The sequence below is a fragment of the Dama dama genome, chromosome 14 (assembly GCF_033118175.1).
Source record: "Dama dama isolate Ldn47 chromosome 14, ASM3311817v1, whole genome shotgun sequence".
NCBI lineage: Eukaryota > Metazoa > Chordata > Mammalia > Artiodactyla > Cervidae > Dama > Dama dama.
The window spans coordinates 56,203,521-56,223,901 of NC_083694.1; the positions used below are offsets into that span (position 1 = coordinate 56,203,521).

At 35.1% G+C, this 20,381-nt stretch overlaps 1 protein-coding gene across 4 annotated transcripts in view; it reads left to right on the forward strand.

The window, feature by feature from the left end:
- Positions 1-20,381, forward strand: part of RASAL2 (RAS protein activator like 2) — a 383,912-nt gene that overhangs the window by 119,613 nt on the left and 243,918 nt on the right. For 2 of the 4 annotated variants that reach the window (XM_061160790.1, XM_061160791.1), the window contains exon 1: positions 15,315-16,202. The exons of the other annotated variants lie outside the window; for them this stretch is intronic. In XM_061160790.1, coding sequence (XP_061016773.1) covers positions 15,602-16,202 — 601 coding nt within the window. In that variant the 5' untranslated portion in view covers positions 15,315-15,601. Of the gene's footprint in view, positions 1-15,314; positions 16,203-20,381 lie in introns of those variants that run through there. 4 annotated transcript variants of the gene reach the window in all.

The following is a 20,381-nucleotide window of genomic DNA, read 5'->3' on the forward strand; positions in this document are numbered from 1 at the left end:
CCACCACCTCCTATCTCTGTTGGTGCTCTCTAGATCTGCTTTATGACATAGTTTTGGGACTTCCTCTAATTGCTTTTCTGTATTAGATACCCTATGTCCGGGATCTCATGCATTCCTCTTTCTTGAATTCTCATTTTACTGAGGCATGTCATCATGTAGCTTTGAATCCTTGCATGTTATTCTGGTCTAATAGCACTTTAATATCTTGAAGGTATTCAGTGTGACTCCTGAGAAATCCAGTGCTTTCTCTTTTTTTCAATTCTTTTGTGGTTGGCATTTTTATCCCTTCTCTTCTAGAGTTTTAAGCTCATTTCTTTATTCCCAGTATTCTGAAATATTTCAGTGATGTGCACTGGTTGGGTCTTTTTCATTTGATAATCAGTGGGTGGATTCTTTTAATCCAAAGACTTCTATTTCAGTTCTGGGAAATTCTTTCTGTTTCTTTTCTATAAGGGTATCCTCCCATCAGTTTTCTCATTCATTCTTTCTTTGCTTCTTATTAATCAAATGTTAGATCTTACAGATTGACCTACATATCTTTTCCCCCCTGATTTTTCTGCATCTCTTTTTCTGTCCTTATTTGTAGGACATTTTCCCAGCTCTGTTTTTCAAGTGGTATTTTTGAGACTTTGTTTTTAATCTTCTTTTTTTTTTTTTTGGCTAATTTGAATTCACAGAAGCTCTTTCTTATAATACAACTGCTTTTTTTTTCTACACTGAGATAGCTAGTCATTCTAACATAGAATAATTGCCAAGGTATGTTGGAAATAATAGAAAAGTCCTAGATAGTTTTTTATATCATGTTATCACCTGAACAAAATAAAAAGGAGGTACCTGTCTAAATACTGGGTGTGCAATATTTAGTTCTTGAAGGTTACAAGGAAGAAGTCATATTGTTGACTCTTGGAAAAAATACTGTGGAACAGGTGAGTGAGGGTGGGTTTTTACTATGTGTCCTCTGTAACATTTGATATCTGACCATATACATCATATCAGAACTATGATTAAAGTCTTAATGAAGTTACATAAAATAGAGTTGTACAAGTGTTTCAACTGTTTTGTTTATATATTTTTAATGGTAAAAATCAATACAAGAGTAATAAGACTTTTACTATTGGACCCAACGTTCTCGGGAAATTTTATAAGCCAAATAAAGGCTAAGTTTAAAAAAATGCTTTTTTTCGTATAGCATCTTATTTTTCTTTAATGAAGAAGAATACATATCTGCATGAATCATTCTGAGAGTGGTAATAAGAGGACTTATTATTTATTTTAAAGCTCAAAGTTATCCTTCTTCATCTCTGTTTCCTGGGTTTAAAAAAAAAATATTTGTTTGAAATTCTCAGGCTTCTTAAAGCTGTGGATTGATATCTTTCATCAAATATGGAAAATCCTTAGTCATTACTTTTCAAGCAATATCTCTTTTCATTCATTCTTCTTTTCTTTTGGGGGGGTTCCAATTTAACATGTTAAACATTCTCCTTGTAATTTCTAGGTCTCTTTACTCCTATATTTTTACTCCTGAATACTTTCTGTATTTCCATGCTTTATTATAGATAGTTTCCTCTGACCTAATTCTCTCTTCAGTAGTATCTAATGATTATTCTAGTTTTGGGACTTCTCTTTAGTTCTTTTTTCTGATTATGACATTTTTATAATTTGCGATGTTTCGCTAAATCTTATAGCTTGAATTTTATTGTCCTACATGTTGTAGCTATATAATTATACAGACTTGGCATTGCAACTCAAGCACATAGTTCTGTTAATGTTTCTGATAGATGTGTGTGTTTTTATTGCCTGTTGCTTTTACTTGTTTGTACTCATGATTAATTGCCTTCTTGTGTGCCCTGTTATCTTTGATTATGTACTGAGCATTCTATAGCATTACAGTCCTTTATAGTTCTAAAATCCAGAAAGCTCTGCAACTAAAAGCTGTTTCATAACTCATTTATTGTCCAAACATGTTGTGAAGTGACACAAAGCTGTTTAGTTTTATTCAACGTAGTGTAAATGTTTGTACATTTTGCATCAGATTGATAACAGGGTAATGCCCCTTATCCCACTGATGATATGACAATATGGTATATGTACCATATTATTTTTCTAAAATGTGAAATCTTCTGAATTCTCATCACATTTAGCCTGAAAATTTAGATAAAGAATAGTGGATCTATTTGACAGTTTATTTCTAGAAATCATTTGAGGCTTGGAATAATGTTATTTTTCTCTCAGTAAGATTTTTGTTATTTCCTGCCAAACACTAAAGGTTCTGATAAACTGGAATAATCATACCAATTTCATTTGATATTTTGATTAGCTAATCTAAAAGACTAAAAGCCAAGCATTTTACAAGTCTGATTTACTTGTAATTCACTTTAGTCCTAGGGTTCTTTTTTTAGAGTCCAGTCCAAAGTGGGCCAAAGAGAAGGGAGTTAGTAACTTGGGTTCCAACCCTGTCTTTCCTTGGTCTCTGACCTTTTATCTCTTTAGACTCTTTGCTTGCTAACCACATATCTCAGTTTCTCAGAAGCTGTTTTGGGTAAGAAAGGCCCCAAAGTAGAAACTACTTCCAGTGCCAGTTTTACTCCTCTGGATTGTTGTCTCATCTAGGTACTTCCTCACCATCTGGTTTGTTATTTGATACATGAAATATTTAGTGGGTCTTGGAGCCAGGAATGGAATCATTAACTCTGTTGTCTCAGTTCAGTTTCTCATTATTTTACTACTAGTTATTTCCTAGAAGGTCTCCCTCCATTGAGCCATATCCCTTGCCATCTAACTTTGACCATTGCCAGAAGTAACTTGCTGTTAATATAAAAAAGCCTAAACACAATCACATTGCTAGCTCACTTAAACTTTTTTAGTAGCTCTCATTATTTACAGGGCTTCCCTGATAGCTTAGTTGGTAAAGAATCCGCCTGCAATGCAGGAGACCCCAGTTCGATTTCTGGGTCGGGAAGATCCACTGGAGAGGGATAGGCTACCCACTCCAGTATTCTTGGGCTTCTCTTGTAGCTCAGCTGGTAAAGAACCTGCCTGCAATGCAGGAGACCTGGGTTTGATGCCTGTTTTGGGAAGATCCCCTGGAGAAGTGGAAAGGCTACCCACTCCAGTGTTATGGCCTGGAGAATTCCATGGAGTATACAGTCCATGGGGTTGCAGAGGGTCGGACACGGCTGAGTGACTTTGACTTCACTTCATTATTTACAAGATGAAGTCCAAATTCTTTAGCAAACAAGAGATTGCCTAGTCTTCCCTCTGTCAACCTCTACAGTAGTGTTGTCTCCTGTTACCTTTCTCCTTGTACTCTGGATGCTAATCTGTGCCTGAAATGTTTCATGTCTTCATATCTTTGTCTGTACTGTTCTCTTTGCTAAGAGTTCTCTTTGCTTTTCTTCTACCCTGAAACACTAACTATCCCCTTGGCCTGAAAAGCTTCTCATCCTTGAAAGCTGGGAAGCCTGACTGTTGTTTCTTTCTGTAGATCTTTCTTCATGCTTCCGTGCTCAGTCGCTTAGTTGTGTCTGACTGTAGTCCATTAGGCTTCTCTGTCCATGGAATTTTCTAGGCAAGAATACTGGAGTGGGTTGCCATTTCCTTCTCCAGGAGATCTTCCTGACTCAGGGATTGAACCTGTGTCTCCTGCATTGGCAGGTGGATTCTTTACTGCTGAGCTACCAGGGAAGCCTGAAATAATTAAAGTGTCTATTCATTGAGACCATAAAATTTTTAACTAATGCCTGTTATTAAAAAAAATGTAAAAAGTAAACAATTTCAAACAAAGGTTCTTAATTCTTAGTTAAACCTAAAGTCACCTTAACCAGAGCATCTTATTAATTGATATTTCTAGGTAATTGTATTATATTACTGATGAAATTCTGTTACTTTTTCTAAAAGTTTATTTCTTTTGTTAAATTTGCTTCAGATTCTTTATTTTATTTCAAGGCATATATAACACAACCAGAAGGAACAGAGTTTAAAAGCTGTCGCTTTTTGGCTGTTTGTATGATAGTCCTTGACCCAGTTCCTTATCTCCAAATTGACATTAACAGTAATTCTTTGCTCCTGAAATTTCAAGGTATAACAAAAAGCCAACTGTACTTCATAAAAGTACTCATTAAAAGGTAGTAGTTGTCTAGAGCGTGCTCTTAGCTGTTACTTCAATCCAGTTGATTGAAGGTGCTGTGGATTTCAACTGTGTCCTTACTGGTTTTCTGCCTACTGAGCTGTCCACTTCTCATAGAGATCTATGGTTGAAATCGCCAGGTATAATAGGAAATTCATCTGTTTCTCTTTGTAGTTTTTAAACTCACATAATTTGACACTTTGCTGTTAGGTGCATATATATTAAGGATTCTAAATTTTCTTAGGGAATTGGTTCTTTTATTATTACATAAGCCTGTACCTATTCCTGATTTTTTTCTCTTACTCTGAATTCTACCCTATCTGAAATTATTATAGCTACTTTAGCTTTCTTTTGATTAGCATGTGTTAGCATGTTACATCTTTTTCAATCCCTTTAGTTTTAGTGTATTTGTGTCTTTATATGTAAAACAGATTTCTTGTAGACAACATATAACTGAAGCTTGTGTTTTGATCCCCACTGACAATCTCTGTCTTTAATTGGTATATTTGGACCATTTATGTTTAAAGGGATTATTTATATAGTTGGATTAATATCTATTATATTTGTTACTGTTTTCTATTTGTTGCCCATGTTCTTTGTTTGTTACCCTTGTTCTTTGTTTCTATATTTGTCTTCCATTCCTTTTTGTCTTTTTTTATTTTAATTGATCATTTTACATGATTCTATTTTTTTCTTCTTTACCTTTTAAAAAAGTTTTTAAGTGATTAACCTAGAATTTGTAATATATATTAACAATCCAAATCCACTTTCAAATGATAACTGTATTGTTTCCCAAGTAGTGCAAGTACCTTATAATAATATTCCTAATTCCTTCCTTTAGAAGCCCCAGTTTTGGTGCTGAACTAAGTCCGCTTTAGTACAAGCTGCTTTGTCATTTATCAGATGTATTGATACAATGCTGGTCCTTATTTCAGGTTATCAGAATGTTGTTCATTTTCTAAGTTTATACTCGTTGAAGAAGGTATGAGACTTGTTGAGTGCTTGTAGTTATCTTTATGCTTCTTTACGATGTTCTCCAGTGATGCTAGATTTTTTTCTTAGAAATAATTTTTTAAGAAAATCTAGAAAAGCCAGGTAATAGTTTCTGTCAATTAAATCGACATTTTGGGGGAAAAAGATCTTAACAATTGAAGCAATTTTTCTTGCCTCTTTCTTGCTCTCATCTTGTTTGACATAATTCTTTTTATTTTCCTCTGTTAATACTCCTCTCTTTCCATATCCTTGAAGAAACAGAGAGTCACTTGGTTCAAGAAAGAGAATTCCCTGGTTACTGTCTTCTCTCCCCTGTCCTTCTCCCTCATCAAACGTGTTTTAATGTGATCTTCTTGGTATGAGAGAAAATGTTAAACTCATTATCACTGACCCTTGTTACTACTATCCTTAAGTCAGGTGTTTTTATTTTAGGTCTTTCTCAGATTTTATTAATTAATTCAACAAATATTTATTGAGTGCCTATCATATGTCAAGTACTGAGGACTCTATAGACAATAAAACAGGCATGGGAATTATAGTTTTGAGGGTGAAACAATCACTGATTAATAATCTCACAAGGAAATGTCCAAAAATAGCTATAACTGTAATAGGGAGATGCTTGGGACTGTAAAAGCCTATAAAAAGAGATTTGACCTAGTCAGGGAAGTCAGGAAAGGCTGTCTCAGGAAGTAGTAACACTTGAACTGAAACCTGAATCATGAACAGGCAGTTGAAGGGAGAAAAATCCTTCCATGTAGAGAAAGCATTGTGGGCAAAAGCCATGCAGTGGGAAGGAGAGTGTTAGTATGAAGGACTGAAAGGATGCAAGGGTGGCTGAAGGGATGGCATAGGTAGGGACCAGGCTGTGTTGAGGAATTTTGGTTTGTTTTGTGTTAGTTTTATAGAGTAGTGGGAAGCAATTGAAAAGTAGTATGCAGTAAACTTGTATTTGGAAAAGATTATTCTCACTGTAGTAGGAATAATGATTTAAGGGGACCATAGTAGATGTAGGTAGATAAATTTAGGAGGCTAGTATAATCAAGGTGAGAAATGATAGTAGATTAATTTAGAGGAAATGGTGAGAAGTAGATTGAATATACTTAGGGAAGATCAGCGAGGTTCATGGATTTGATATTGAATGGTAAGAGAGGGAGATAACTAAGATTTGGGACTTGTACGGTGGAGTGGATGTTATTTCTATTAGAATTAGCAACACTAGAATGAGAACAGATTTTAAAGGAAAGATCATGGGTTAGGTTTTATACATTTTCAATTTGAGAGGCCACAAAACATCTAATTGAATATATGAATATGTTGGTCAAAGGAGATGAGATCTGAACTGGAGGTATAAGTTGCTGTGGTAACTGTGAATGATGATATGCATGGTGAGAGTATGGTGATGGGGTGCCTGGGACCCAGTTTGATGAACTGCTAACATTTAGAGACTAGATAGAGAAGAATGAACCTCACAGGAGACAGAGAAGGTGTGATCAGAGATGTTTAGAGGAAAACCAGAAGTTTTTATTTTTTAAAAGACTTTAATGATAGAATTAGAAGTTGTCTGTGTTTTGGTTTTTATTTTAAAACATTTCATTAAAAAAAATAAATTCTGACAGTTGTCTATTAAGAATAATCTTTATTTAGATCCTCTAGACATATCTTTCTTAAAGGAGAAGCAGTTGTGTACGTGTCAGGTGTGTCTTTGAGTTCTCTTACTTAGAAAGGAGGTAGTTTTTGCCACAGGAAGTGTTTCATCGGGAAGCAGATGTGCTCCAGTGATAGGAGATGGGAAGGGGATGTTTTGTTATTAATTACTTAGCTTTGAGTAAACAAAGACTTTGTATTTTTGAAAGATGTCTTCTTCTGGTTTATAGAAATTAATCCTATTTTTAAAGCTTTTCATTAGTTGATCTAAGAGGTATGTACTCTGTTGTTCCAGTAACAGAACTCTTGAACTCTTTGTTAATTGTATTATGTCATATCTTCTATTACATAAGAGCATGTGAGATTTATAGGATAGAATTTCGGTATAGAAAAGGTGTGTCTTAAAAGATAGAAAGTGGTGACAGACTAGTATTCGTAAACTGAGAAAGCTCAAGTTTTGCCTTTTCATCTCTGCATGCTTCCCTTAGTTGAAAGAAATCTGAAAAGCCATTTTAATGAGAAACTGATATCCTACTTTAATCTTTAAAAAATGAATTTAGCATTTAAACTAGATAACAATAAAATATCTGGACTCAGGGTCACAATTATGCCCCGTAAGCATAAATTTCTCAACTATATTCTGTGAATCATAGTTGGAAAATGCTAATTTAAAGAGGTTATATAGAATCCTGAATTAGGAATTAGGATACCTGGGCATTCTTTTTGTTTGTTTGTTTTGCTGTTGACTAAGTAGTCATGGACAAGTTCTTTTCTCTGGCCTCATTTGATTCTGTGTAAGTGTTGGTTAAGTTAATCTGTGATGTCTTGTTTAGTTCTCTGTTCTCTAATTCTGATCCTGTGGGTTGATATTAAAGGTTTCCATTTTTGCTCTGGGTAGATTTAAAAAATAAACTTATTTAAACTTTGTGCATTCAAAAGGAATAAAAATATACAGTCATTATAAAATTTCATATATTATAGAAATTAATAATGTAAAAACAAAAATCTATTAGCAACAAAAATAATAAATTTTACTATTTTTTATAAGAAAATATTTAAAAGAAATAGGAACAGAATTTCTCTCTACGCAAATTCCATCATATGTATACTGACATATTAATGATAATCTTCAGTAAAAGTGGGATTATGATCTACTTTTTATAGTATATATTGCTTTTCTACCTTATCCCTTAGACTTTTTACCACCTAAATTTCTGTTTTAAGTTTTTTCTTCTTACTGTGATTATAGTATATACTCACAGTTAAAAAATAAAACCATAAAGATCTAAGGTGATATCTCAGTTACACTCCCTACAGGCAATCACTCCTTAAAAATGTGTGTTTTTCTAGCACATTTAAATATATGTGGTTGTTTTTGCATGGTATGTACTGTGATTTATTTGGGCATCCTCCTGTAGATGGTCATTTGCATCTCCCTCCCTTGCTTCCTTCCATTAAAAAAAAAATGCCACAGTTCTTAAAATGCAGAAGATTGCTGAATTTTTAATTGTGCTTTATTTATATGCTGTAGATAGTCTTTGCTGTCTCCAAGGAAGAGGTTTGGCTAGGATTGCTGTATCTTTAATTCTCTGTGCACTACCATGAGCAAAGTCGCTATGTGATATACATACTCAATCTCACAGAATATTTCAAGCAAATATTCTCACTTTATCCTCAAATCCCAATATGATTTTTTTTATTTTGGAGAACTTGACTGAATCTCATGGGAGCCTTGAGAATTCCTTTAGTCCTTTTATTTAAAAATCTGTCTACAGTTTGTTAGTCACAATTTGTCCCGTGAATCAGTAGCTTGTTAGAAATGTAGAATTTCAGGCTCTCACCCATGTGTACTAAAGCAAAATCTACATTTTGATTCAATCTCCTGGTGATTCATTCACACCCTACAGCATGAGAAGCATTGGCCTCGAAGCAGATCTGTTGCATTATCTTTGTGCTTGGTCCTTTGTGCCCACATCATGAGTTTGATCCTTTGGTTGTTTTTGTTCTGGTCTTTCTGAGGAGAAAGAAAATAAAAAAGTGAAAAGTTTGAACTAAAGAGTGGAATATACTAAGTTCAAGAACTATTTCAAACACTGTGCATTTATTGTGCCTTCCAATGGTAAGGTCTCCTGTTGATATTTTTACCTGTTTTTTTTTTTTTTTTTAAATACCATACCAGTGTTATGGAAAAGAAAAGATATAGTCAGCTCTACTATCATGCTTTATTTTTGATATTTGAAAAAGATAATTATTATTATTTTATGTTTCAGGTGTTTTTCAAAAAATTTTTTAATTGAAATTTATTTTATGTCATGATTGTTTTAAAAATTAGGATGTGTATCATGTGATGGATAGTAGGGAACAATTGGAGCATTATATGAATTTTGTGTTTGCTGTGTGCCGTTTGTTGAGAAATGTTAGCTGCATATCAAAAGCTGTATCCAGGTAAAGCATGATACTGTTGGAAATATTGAAGGGCATACAGATTGACCAGCTACCAGCCACCTCAATTCCCCACACTTGTTATGAGCCACATCCATCCACTTAAGTATTAACAGCTGTCATTTAGATTTCGGATAACCCTCCTTCCATCATGTCACAAAAATGAAAAAGCTGCAACCCTTCTGATGCCCACTTCTACGGGCAAACTTCAGGGTTTTTTTTTTTTGAAGTAACATGATGTATTTATTTTAGCATTTAGGCTTTTCTTACCCATTTAACATGTGCAAAATGGCCTACAGTTTTTATTAGCTTATCCTTTTTTATATGTCATTGTTTCTAAATGTTTCTTCCCAAACCCACCTTCCTCAAAAGCCTTGAAATTTTATTGTGTAATTTTGTAAAGTGTGATGATTTTTAGAAATGTGTGTCACATGACATAGTAGAATTAAGTAGCATCTGGGAAGAAATTGGGTCTATCCTTTGTGCCTTCAGTTCAGTTCAGTTCAGTCGCTCAGTCGTGTCCGACTCTTTGCGACCCCATGAATCGCAGCACCTCCCTGTCCAGGCCTCCCTGTCCATCACCAACTCCCAAAGTTTACTCAAACTCATGTTCATTGAGTCGGTGATAACATCCAGCCGTCTCATCCTCTGTCGTCCCCTTCTCCTCCTGCCCCCAACCCCTCCCAGCATCAGGGTCTTTTCCAGTGAGTTAACTCTTCTCATGAGGTAGCCAAAGTATTGGAGTTTCAGCTTCAGCATCAGTCCTTATGAACACCCAGGACTGATCTCCTTTAGGATGGACTGGTTGGATCTCTTTGCAGTCCAAGGGACTCTCAAGAGTCTTCTCCAACAGCACAATTCTAAAGCATCAATTTTTTGGCGCTCAGCTTTCTTCACAGTCCAACTCTCACATCCATACATGACCACTGGAAAAACCATAGCCTTGACTAGACGGACCTTTGTTGGCAAAGTAATGTCTCTGCTTTTTAATATGCTATCTAGGTTAGTCATAACTTTCCTTCCAAGGAGTAAGCATCTTTTAATTTCATGGCTGCAATCACCATCTGCAGTGATTTTGGAGCCCCAAAAAATAGTCTGCCACTGTTTCCCCATCTATTTCCCAGACATGGTTAAACATTTCCTTGCATCACACTTGCTGAGCGTTCCGTAGACTGCCTTTGCTAGTCTCATCCTTCCTGGTGAGCTGGCAGTTTTCAGGAGGGCAGGGGCAGTTTGTGTTTTGTTCTTGTTTGTTCCTTTAGTCTTAGTTCAGTGCCTGATACGTGGCAGGTGCTCAATAGCCATTTTAAAAATGGCTCCATACCAATAAACTAGAGTGATTCTTAAAGCTGTGCTTTAAATATTACAAATTATATATTAAGGAAATGAATAATAATTAGCTGATACTTGAGGTGGCAGTAATGTTCTTCTTAAGACACTTGAATCAGCAGCCAGTTTTTATATTAGGATTCATAATGAATGTGGTGGTTCAGTGATAGTAGTGTCATTGTTTCTAATTAAAAAATTATAAAACTTGGAATATTTTCTTAAAAATTATAAATTTGTTGTATGCATTTGATAAAATTTAGAAAATGCAGGGTGTCAAGTGACCATCTTAAATTCAGGTGAAAGACAAAACTTGGAGAAATAACTAACAAATGATATTAAGCTATCATAATGATAGAAGGTAATTTGAAGCATTTGCCAAATCTAACTTTAGCCAACTCTAAGAGAGGTGAATTTCTTCATTTCTTTGATTATTCCTACTTAGAGACTGTCACTTCCTCACTCTATATTTCTTTTGCTTTCTAATTTTGCTCGAATCTTTTTCTGTGCTGTTTGATATTTTCCACTTCCATATTCCTTTAAATAGGGAAGTTTATGGCAAGAAGAATTGTAATAGCTCCTTGAAAGAATTGGGTTGATGAGTTTAGAAGCTAGTGTAATTATTTTTACCTTACCTATTCAGTGTGTAAAAGTATTTTCTCATTTAACACCGAGTCTCTGAATTTTACAGTGTTAATTATGGGGCTTACGTTCTACTCCTATAGTGCAACTTTTCTCAAAATCGTAGTTTTAATTTTTACTGAGGTGTTTTAATAGAGTGATCTTGATTAACTTCCCTTTCCTGAAACCTGTGAAACTAGATATTTTCTTATTAGTATTACTCAAAAGATACTCTGAAATAGGGACCATTACAGTATTAATAATAAAATATCTGTTACAGACCCAAAGGAAGTAGTTTTGAAATTAAAAAAATGTACTTGTGTAATGTCTTAGTTTGAAGTAATTTCAAGCCTATAGAATATTTGCAAGCATACCAGAAACTCCTGTGTACCCTTTGTGTGGCTATGTGCACATGTGTGTGTGTGTGCACAGCACAAGTACTCAGCCATGTCCAGCTCTTTGTGACCGCACTGACTGTAGCCCACCAGGCTCCTCTGTCCATGGAATTTTGCAGGCAGAAATACTGGAGTGGGTTGCCATTTCCTTCTCTAGGAGATCTTCCTGACTCAGGAATCAAACCTGTGTCTCCTGCATTTCAGGCAGATTCTTTACCACTAAGCCACCAGGGACCCTTTACCTAGATTCAGTAATTATGTACAGTTTGCCCTGTTTGGTCATATTTTAAGTACCTTTATATGCGTGGTTTTTCCCTGAGTCATTTGAGGGTGAATTGGAAACATCATGCCTCTAGGATCTCTAAATACTTCAGTGGGAATTTCCTAAGAATAATAACATTCTCTTTCATAGTGAAAATGAGAAATTTTAATGTCAATATGATTCTATTATCTAATCCATAGTCCACATTCAGATTTTGTCAGTTATCCCAATAATGTTTTTTACAGCTTTTCTCCCCATTTTAGGATCAGATCCAAAATTATGCGTTACTTTTCATTATTTCTCCTTAGTCTCCTTTGAATTGCAACAGTTCTATAGCTTTTCACTGATTTTCCTGACTTTGACACTTTTGAAGCAAAGGATATAGTTATTTTGTAGATCTTTAATTCAAGGTTATCTGATGCTGCTTGTGATTAGATTTAGGTTGTTTGTTTATTTTTTTTACAGGAATAAATCATGAGCTATTCTTTCACAGTTCAGCATATCTGGAGGTGTATAGTGTTGGTTTGTTCCAGTATTGGTATGTCTGTATGTATGTATTTATTCATCCATATTCATTCATTATCTTCAATGCATTTACTCCTTTTCTCAACTTTCTCAAGAAAGTGCTTTCAGGATTGCTAACCCATTATATTAGATAAGTAAACCTACTAACTGTAGTTAATTTGCAGTTCTTTAAAGGTAAAACTTAATTATGGGAAAATGCATAAATCTTGAGAAGAATTGGATGAGTCTTGACAAATACACCCATATTCACATGTATATCAAAATTAAGAAAAATTCCTTAACCCTAGAAATTTTCCTGGTGCCCTTTTCTTATTAATAATGCTTTCCACCACTCACAACTGCTTTCTTGATTCTTTTCCCCCCTGTTAAAAATTAGTTTAGCCTATTTTAGAACTCTGTAGAAATGGAATCATACAGTATGTGCTCCTTTGTGTCTAGTTTCTTTTGTTGGCATAATATCTGTGGTTTTCATTCACATTGTTTTGTTATTAGTAGTTTATTCTTTTTATAGCTGAGTTGTATACAACTGTATGAAACCATCATAGTTTGTTTATCCAGTCTACTGTGATAGACATTTGGGTTGTTTTCAGTTTATGGGTATCGTAAATAAAGCTGCTGTGAACATGAAGTACAAGTTTGTGTATTTTCATTTCTCTTGAGTAAATGCTTATGAGTGGAACTGATTTGCATTGGATAAATGTATGTTTATCTTGTAAAAATAAAATTGTCAAATTTGTTCCATGGCAATTGTATCATTTCATGACTTCATGACTGATTATGAGATTTCTGGTTGCTCCACATCCTCACCACAGCATATGGTGTTATTAGCCGTTTAAGTGTTAGCTATTTTAGTGAGTGATATCTCATTATGGGCTTTAATTTGCGTTTCTCTCAGTCCTAATGATGTTGAGTACATTTCCCACTATGCTTATTGACCATTCATATAACTTTGTGAAGGGGCTGTTCAACTCTCTTTTTCTATTTTTAAAAATTGTGTTTTCTTTTATTAATAAGCTATAGGAGTTGTTTATATTTTGTGGTACAAATGGTAAGATGTTTGTATTGTGAATATGTTCTCCCGTTTTGTAGCTTGCTTATTGATTTAATGTCTTCTGGACATATTAAGGTTTTAATTTTTATGAATTCATAGTTATTAATGTTTTCCTATCATGGTTACTACTTTTTATAAAATTTATTTTGTTTTAGTTTTGGCTGCACTAGGTCTTCATTGCTGCATCTGGGCTTTCAGCTGTGGCAAGCAGGGCTATTCTTTGTTGTGGTGTGTGGGCTTCCTTTTGCCATGACTTCTTTTGTTGCAGAGGGCAGGCTGTAGGTGCAGGCTCTGCAGGTGTGGTTCACGGGCTCCAGAACGCAGGTCCAGTAGTTGTGGTGCTTGCACTTAGTTGCCTCGCAGCCTGTGGAATCTTCCCAGATCAGGGATCCAACTAGGGTCCCCTGCACTGGCTGGTGGATTCCTAAGCCCTGGACCACCAGGGAAGTCTGGTTATGACTTTGTTTTATCCCAAGAAAGTTTTGCCTATCCTCAGTTCACAAAAGTATTCTCTTGTGATTTCCTTTATAAACTTCATCAGTTTATATTTTACATTTAGGTTTATTTTCCGTCACAGATTAATTTTGGTGGATTGTGTGATGTGTCATAAGTAGGGATTAGAACTTAATGTTTATTGTTTTTGTCTTTTTGCAGATTCACATTTCTTCTTCTTTTTTTTTTTTTTTTCAGATTCACGTTTCTAAGTGTCTTTTTTAAGCCAAGAGAAAATTTTATGATTGTAATATTCTCTAATTTGATTTATTATACTTTTGGGAAAGCTGAGTACTTCAACACTTCCTTAGTACAGAAATGTGTAAATTTAGAGGCTATATAAACAAATGAAGATGAGATCATTATTTTATGATAATGGAAATAACTAGAACATTTTAATGTGTTTCAAAGAATAGGTATGTTACTGACTTTACTGTTTGGCAATAATAAGAAAGAGACTTAGTTAAGAACTGTTTTTTCATTGTACTTATTCTACAAACGGATGGTTTTTTAGTTTTCCACATGAAATCATCATTTTTTTATGCAGCTTGCAAAGTGATCTGATTGCCATGTTTTATCTCTTTTATTGATGGTCTTAAGTCTGTCAGGCTTTCCATTTGAAACCCCTACTTTCAGGAGTTTATGAGCTGACAGTTGAAAAAAAAATTAACCAGCAAAAAACTTGGCATTCATGATCTTGGTTCAATATAAGGTACTTTGCTTTAATAAAATTTTAAGTAGTCACTCTCCTTTTTTTTTGTTTTTTGTTTTTTTAGGTTGCAAATGGCATAAAGAGGAATAAAGGAATTTTTTTGGTTAAATAGATAGGGAATATTTTTCCAGACAACTTATCCCAATTAGATTTATAAAGCAAACTTTTCCCTTTTAGAAATCATTTAAGTATGTACTTTCCTGTGTTCCAGTTCCCACAAGATGTTGCCTTAAGATTTTCCTTTTCCTTTGCTTGCTCATAGCAAGTATCCACTATCCCTTTTCTTTTTTTCTGTCCACTTGTGCTTTTAAAATTCTCCCTAGTATGTTTACATTAAAAACGGCTTTATATTTTGGCATTCTTTTGTCCTTTTTCCCTCATCTTTGTAGTGCCTCTTGCACAAAACTTTACCTATTGGTTGTAAAATAGTATTAACTTTGAGAGAAGTTGTGGTGTAAATAGCAAGAATTTTCTTGAAATGCCAACTTTAAAACCTATTCTGAAGAGCTGTCACTTAGAGAGCCGGCTTTTAGGCAAGTTTTTTCTTCTTCTTCTGGAAAGTGTGCAAGTTGGCTTGAGTACTTTCACAATCTGTTTTTAACCCAATATCATTCACATAGTGAACACTTAACTGCTATTGGTCCCTAAAGGTGTCTGTGGGGACTTTTTGTCGCTTTTATTTCACTTCTCATTTTTTTTAAAAAACCATTTCCTGAAAACTCAGTGCAGAAATGTAGCCTACTGCAGGAAGTGAGATGATCTTCTTTTGCTGTATTCTGAAGATAATTTGCTTCAGACAGGAGGTTTTTGGGTGTTTGCTGAAATTTTGGAGATCTGGGAAAATGGGGGTAATAACATGACACCAGTTGTTAAGCAGCAACATCTGCTGTGGTTCAAAGCCACACAGAGAAAGCTGCTTAAGCAGCTGAGTGTTTTGGACTGCACGGACAAGTGTGGTTCGACTGCAAAGACTGCAGAGCGAAAAATTTAAGTTTCAAGAAGTTGTTAAAAAATGGAGTCGTGGAAGATGAGCATCTTTAAGAGACAAACATCACCACGTCCTCCAAGCTATCGAAGATCTTTTTCAGAACCTGCTTATGCACACTCAGAGATAGGAACAAGTTTAAAGAGTTATACATGGCGTGGTCCAGTGAAAAGCAAGAGGAAGAAGAATGAACAGGCTGTTTCCAGTCTAGGAAAGTCACTGGGTGCTTATCGGTGGCAAACACATTCCAGCTTAAGGTTGAAAGGGGGCAAAAGGGAGCAATTGGAAAATAATAAAGGAGACTTGGATGAACCACAACAACAAGCGGTCCTGCCAAAGATGGTTGGGGATAATATTTCTTCCTCTGGCAACAGAGTCCTTGGAACATCAATGGAGAAGCAGAACCTGGTAAACACTCGGTCACTTCGGGTTCCATTCAGCAGATCTCTTTCAGAGCCAGAACCCCGCTCCAGTGTCAGATTTGTTAGACGGTGGCCGACTTCAGTGGGGTCAGTGGAGTCTGAGCAGCAGGGATATTTCATCCGTGGCATTTTCTCTACTCTTTCCAATGGCTTCTCCAGGATGCTGAGTCTAAAAGGAGAGTCAACCAATGAGCCAGTAAGAGAAGGTATATTGTGATGAATAAGGGGGAAGAGGGATTTTAATTATTTGTGTTTTATAATGAAAAAAACATCCTATTTGATCATTATAAAATAATTTACTTAGTGCAATTTTTAAAAAGTATTAAACTCAATGAATGATAGTAATTAATAGTAAAAAATTGATTTAGAAGAAATTTTTTATTATGTTATACTCTGAACTCTTCATTTTGGGGCCTGTGTAAAATTATATGTTTTGTTTTGTCTTTTACCCTTTTTAATCCCATTGATCTACTTTTGTACAGTAAATGCAGTTTAGAGGGAGAAATTATCAAATCTCCTCCTGACAAAGTTGAGAGTTAAAAGAGAATTCCTTCTATTATCTCTTCATAAAAATTGACAAATGTTATTAGAGCTATTTAGAGCTGGATTGTATTGATAGCTTTTAATAGGTGGGACTTCTGATCTGCTCATGTCTTGATAATACACAATTTGAAAATGGAAGGAAAAGATGCAAATCTTTAATATTTAGCTTACAAAATAGAATTTTGTGTTTGCTTCATTTCAGGTAACAGAATCATCAACATTTATAATAAACTCAGGATTTGTTTCTATTTTAAAATGTTTTATATTGATGATAGTATTTTAAGCTACCGAAAGAAACCTTAAATTTTTATCTGATTGCTTTGTATGTGATTGAGCTTATCTGATGAACTACTTCAATTATGAGTTAAGACTTGTGTTTGATTTTTTTTGTTATTTTTGAAAACCTTAACACTGATAATATTTCTATTGAGTTGAGGTCATTTTTGGATATGGCTTTATCTTATCTTTGATTATGAGACTGACCACATCAGCAGAAGGTTGAATTCTTTCTAAAATTGTGGAAATTGTTGAATAATTTTCATACTAGAATACAGTTTAATTTCTTTAAAAATAATGTCAGTGAAAAATTGAGTAATTTTCCAAGTATATTTGTGCCAAAAATTCAGTATGTCTCCTAAACCTTGTTTTCCCTTTAGATTTTCCTTTGTCCGGTGGGTGTTAATTATACTATTAAGGAAATATATTTTCTTCTTACTCTTGGTTTATAGATAATTACTGAAAGTAAAGTCTTTCTTGATGTGCCTCTATTAACATCCTGTTAAAATATTTTAGAGACTAAATTATTGCATTTCCTTGGATACTAGTATGTCTATTCCTTGCCAGGTGATCATAGGATGATCTAAGTAAAGGAGCATCAAAGGGTAAGAGTTTAAGAGAAATTCTTAGAATTAATGCCTCCCAGTGGTTAACATGCATACATTTGATAAAAGAAATCTATAGGGTTTTTGTTTTTTGATATTTGCATTTATGATCTTTTTTGGACTTTTGTAGTTAACTTTCAGTTTTTAGCAACTTCGTCAACCTGTTGGTAGCCCACTTATATGTGAGATCATCTGAGAATGTTTCCGAGCTTTTTACACATTTATAGTCTACTTAAAGTGATATAAGCATTTTATATTTATTACTTCATAATATGTTATACATTCTAGTCATATAATAATTATGCAAATAGAGACATATTTGGAGTGAAAGGTACTATGCTAAGGGATTTCAGGTCCTAGAAGTAAAGCACAGTACATAGTGTTCCTACCTGTCAGATCAGCAGTTTTTATTTAGCAGTTGCTATGTATGGTATTTATTGAGTGCTTCACAGGTGGAGAGTCACGCTCTTAAAAGAGAAGGATACTGTTTAATGCCAAAACTGGAGCTAATTCTTGTGTGTTGTTTAGTCCCTTATTCGTGTCCCACTCTTGCGACCCCATGGACTGTAGCCTGCCAGGTTCCTCTGTCCATGGGATTTCCCAGGCAAGAATACTGGAGTGGGTTGCCATCTCCTTCTCCAGGGGATCGAACCCGCTTCTCCTTCATTAACAGGCTCATTGCCAGATGGATTCTTTACTGCTGAGCCACCTGGGTAGAGATTTCTTTTTCTCTTTGGTCTATAGCTTCTATCCAGCCTAGAGTCTACCACGTGGTTTTCTAAACTTCTGCAGTTGTGAACCTTTCTTCATTTCTCATTCTCCACAGGGGAAAGAATACAATTGGCCCAGGAGATCTGAATTCTACTTCTATCTTATGCCAATTTGCATTCGTGAAATTTAATATCTGAATTTCTCTTCACACTTTTGTGGATTAGTAATTTCTTTCTTACAAAGTGAAATTTGAAAATATTATGTAAATTATAGTTTACATAGTATTTGTTCACAAATGCAGTGTGAGTAGAACTTGTTCTTGTCAGAGTTGCTATTATTGTATTGTGGTAAGGTGTGGGATTATTAGAATATAGATCTCTTTCAGAAAATCAATATATTTTAATATTTGAAACCCACTAGTATTTTTTACTTTTCTTGTTCCATATGAACTGCAATATATGAGAGGCATTAAATAGTATAGCATGTATTTATAGCATTTAAAGTAGTCTTTGGCACATAGTGGTTGTTTAGTAATTAATATATATATATATTGACATTGTGTTTTCACTTTTTGCAGTCAAAATGTTTTTTCCTTTTTTATTGAAGTATAGTTGATTTACTATATTCAGTATATATTTGATATTATTTTTATTAAGAAAGTGAAAATATGGGAATAGATAATTTTTTAAAAAATAATAAAGAGAAAGAGGATACCCAATTATTGAATTCATTATGATTACAAAATGTAAATAAATTGTAATGTTCTCTTCTTAAGTTCTGTGAGCCTGAACTTTTTCTGAGCATTCGCATGTTCCAAGCATAAACAAGTAATAATTCCTTGTATCTAATAATATATCTAATAATAGCTAAATACAGTAATCTTATGCTTAAAGCAATGGAATATACCATGCATGCATGTGTACTGAGTTGCTTCAGTCATGTCTGACTGGTTATGATGCTATGGACTGTAGCCTGCCAGGCTCCCCTGTCCATGGGATTCTCCAGGCAAGAATACTGGAGTGGAGTGTCATGCCCTCCTTCAGAGGATCTTCCTGACCACGGAATTGAATCCGTGTCTCTTAAGTCTCCTGCATTGACAGGTGGATTCCTTACCACTAGCTCCACCTGGGAAGTCCTGAAATATACGTACTCAGGATCAATACCAAATTGAAGAGCTAAAAGCTTAAAGGTTTCACTACTGTACTATGTTTACCCCTCCAGCTCTACAATATATATTCCTTTACCTGCTACAATTTATAGATCAAATGATACAATATAAAAAAAATAAGACTTGTGTTTCTTACAGCTAAAAACAGTTCCAGCTCTTTTGGGCCCATGTCTAGTGATGTCACCACGCTTGCGATCAGTTCAGTTCAGTCACTCAGTCGTGTCTGACTCTGTGACCGCATGAACCACAGCGCGCCAGACCTCCCTGTCCATCACCAACTCCCGGAGTCCACCCAAACCCATGTCCATTGTGTCAGTGATGCCATCTGACCATCTCATCCTCTGTCATCCCCTTCTCCTCCTGCCCTCAATCTTTCCCAGCATCAGGGTCTTTTCCAATGGGTCAGCTCTTTGCATCAGGTGGCCAAAGTATTGGAGTTTCAGCTTCAACATCAGTCCTTCCAGTGAACACCCAGGACTGATCTCCTTTAGGATGGACTTGTTGGATCTCCTTGCAGTCCAAGGGACTCTCAAGAGTCTTCTCCAACACCACAGTTCAAAAGCATCAATTCTTCAGCACTCAGCTTTCTTTATAGTGGAAGTAAATTGAAGCAACCAATAAAAGAGGATTAACTAAACAGATCAAATAAAAAAAATACAATATAGTCTTCATAACTGTTGGGCTTCCCAGGTGGCCCGGTGGTAAAGAATCTGCGCCTGTCAATGCAGGAGATGTAAGAGATGCAGGTTCGATTTCTCAGTTAGGAAGATCCCCCAAAGTAGGAAATGGAAACTGCTTCAATATTCTTGCCTCAAAAATTCCATGGACAGATTATAGTCCATGGGGTTGCAAAGAGTCGGACATGACTTAGCAACTAAGCAACAATAGAGATTCCTTAAAAAACTAGGAATAAAACTACCATATGAATCAGCAATCCCAGGACTGGGCAGGCTTGTGTGCACAAACACTCACACACACACACACACACACACACACACACACACATGTTTGTGGTCAGGTAGCATTCTTCTGAGGCTTCTTCAGCTTGTAGTCAGGGTTGTCTTCTTCTTATCTTCTCACTT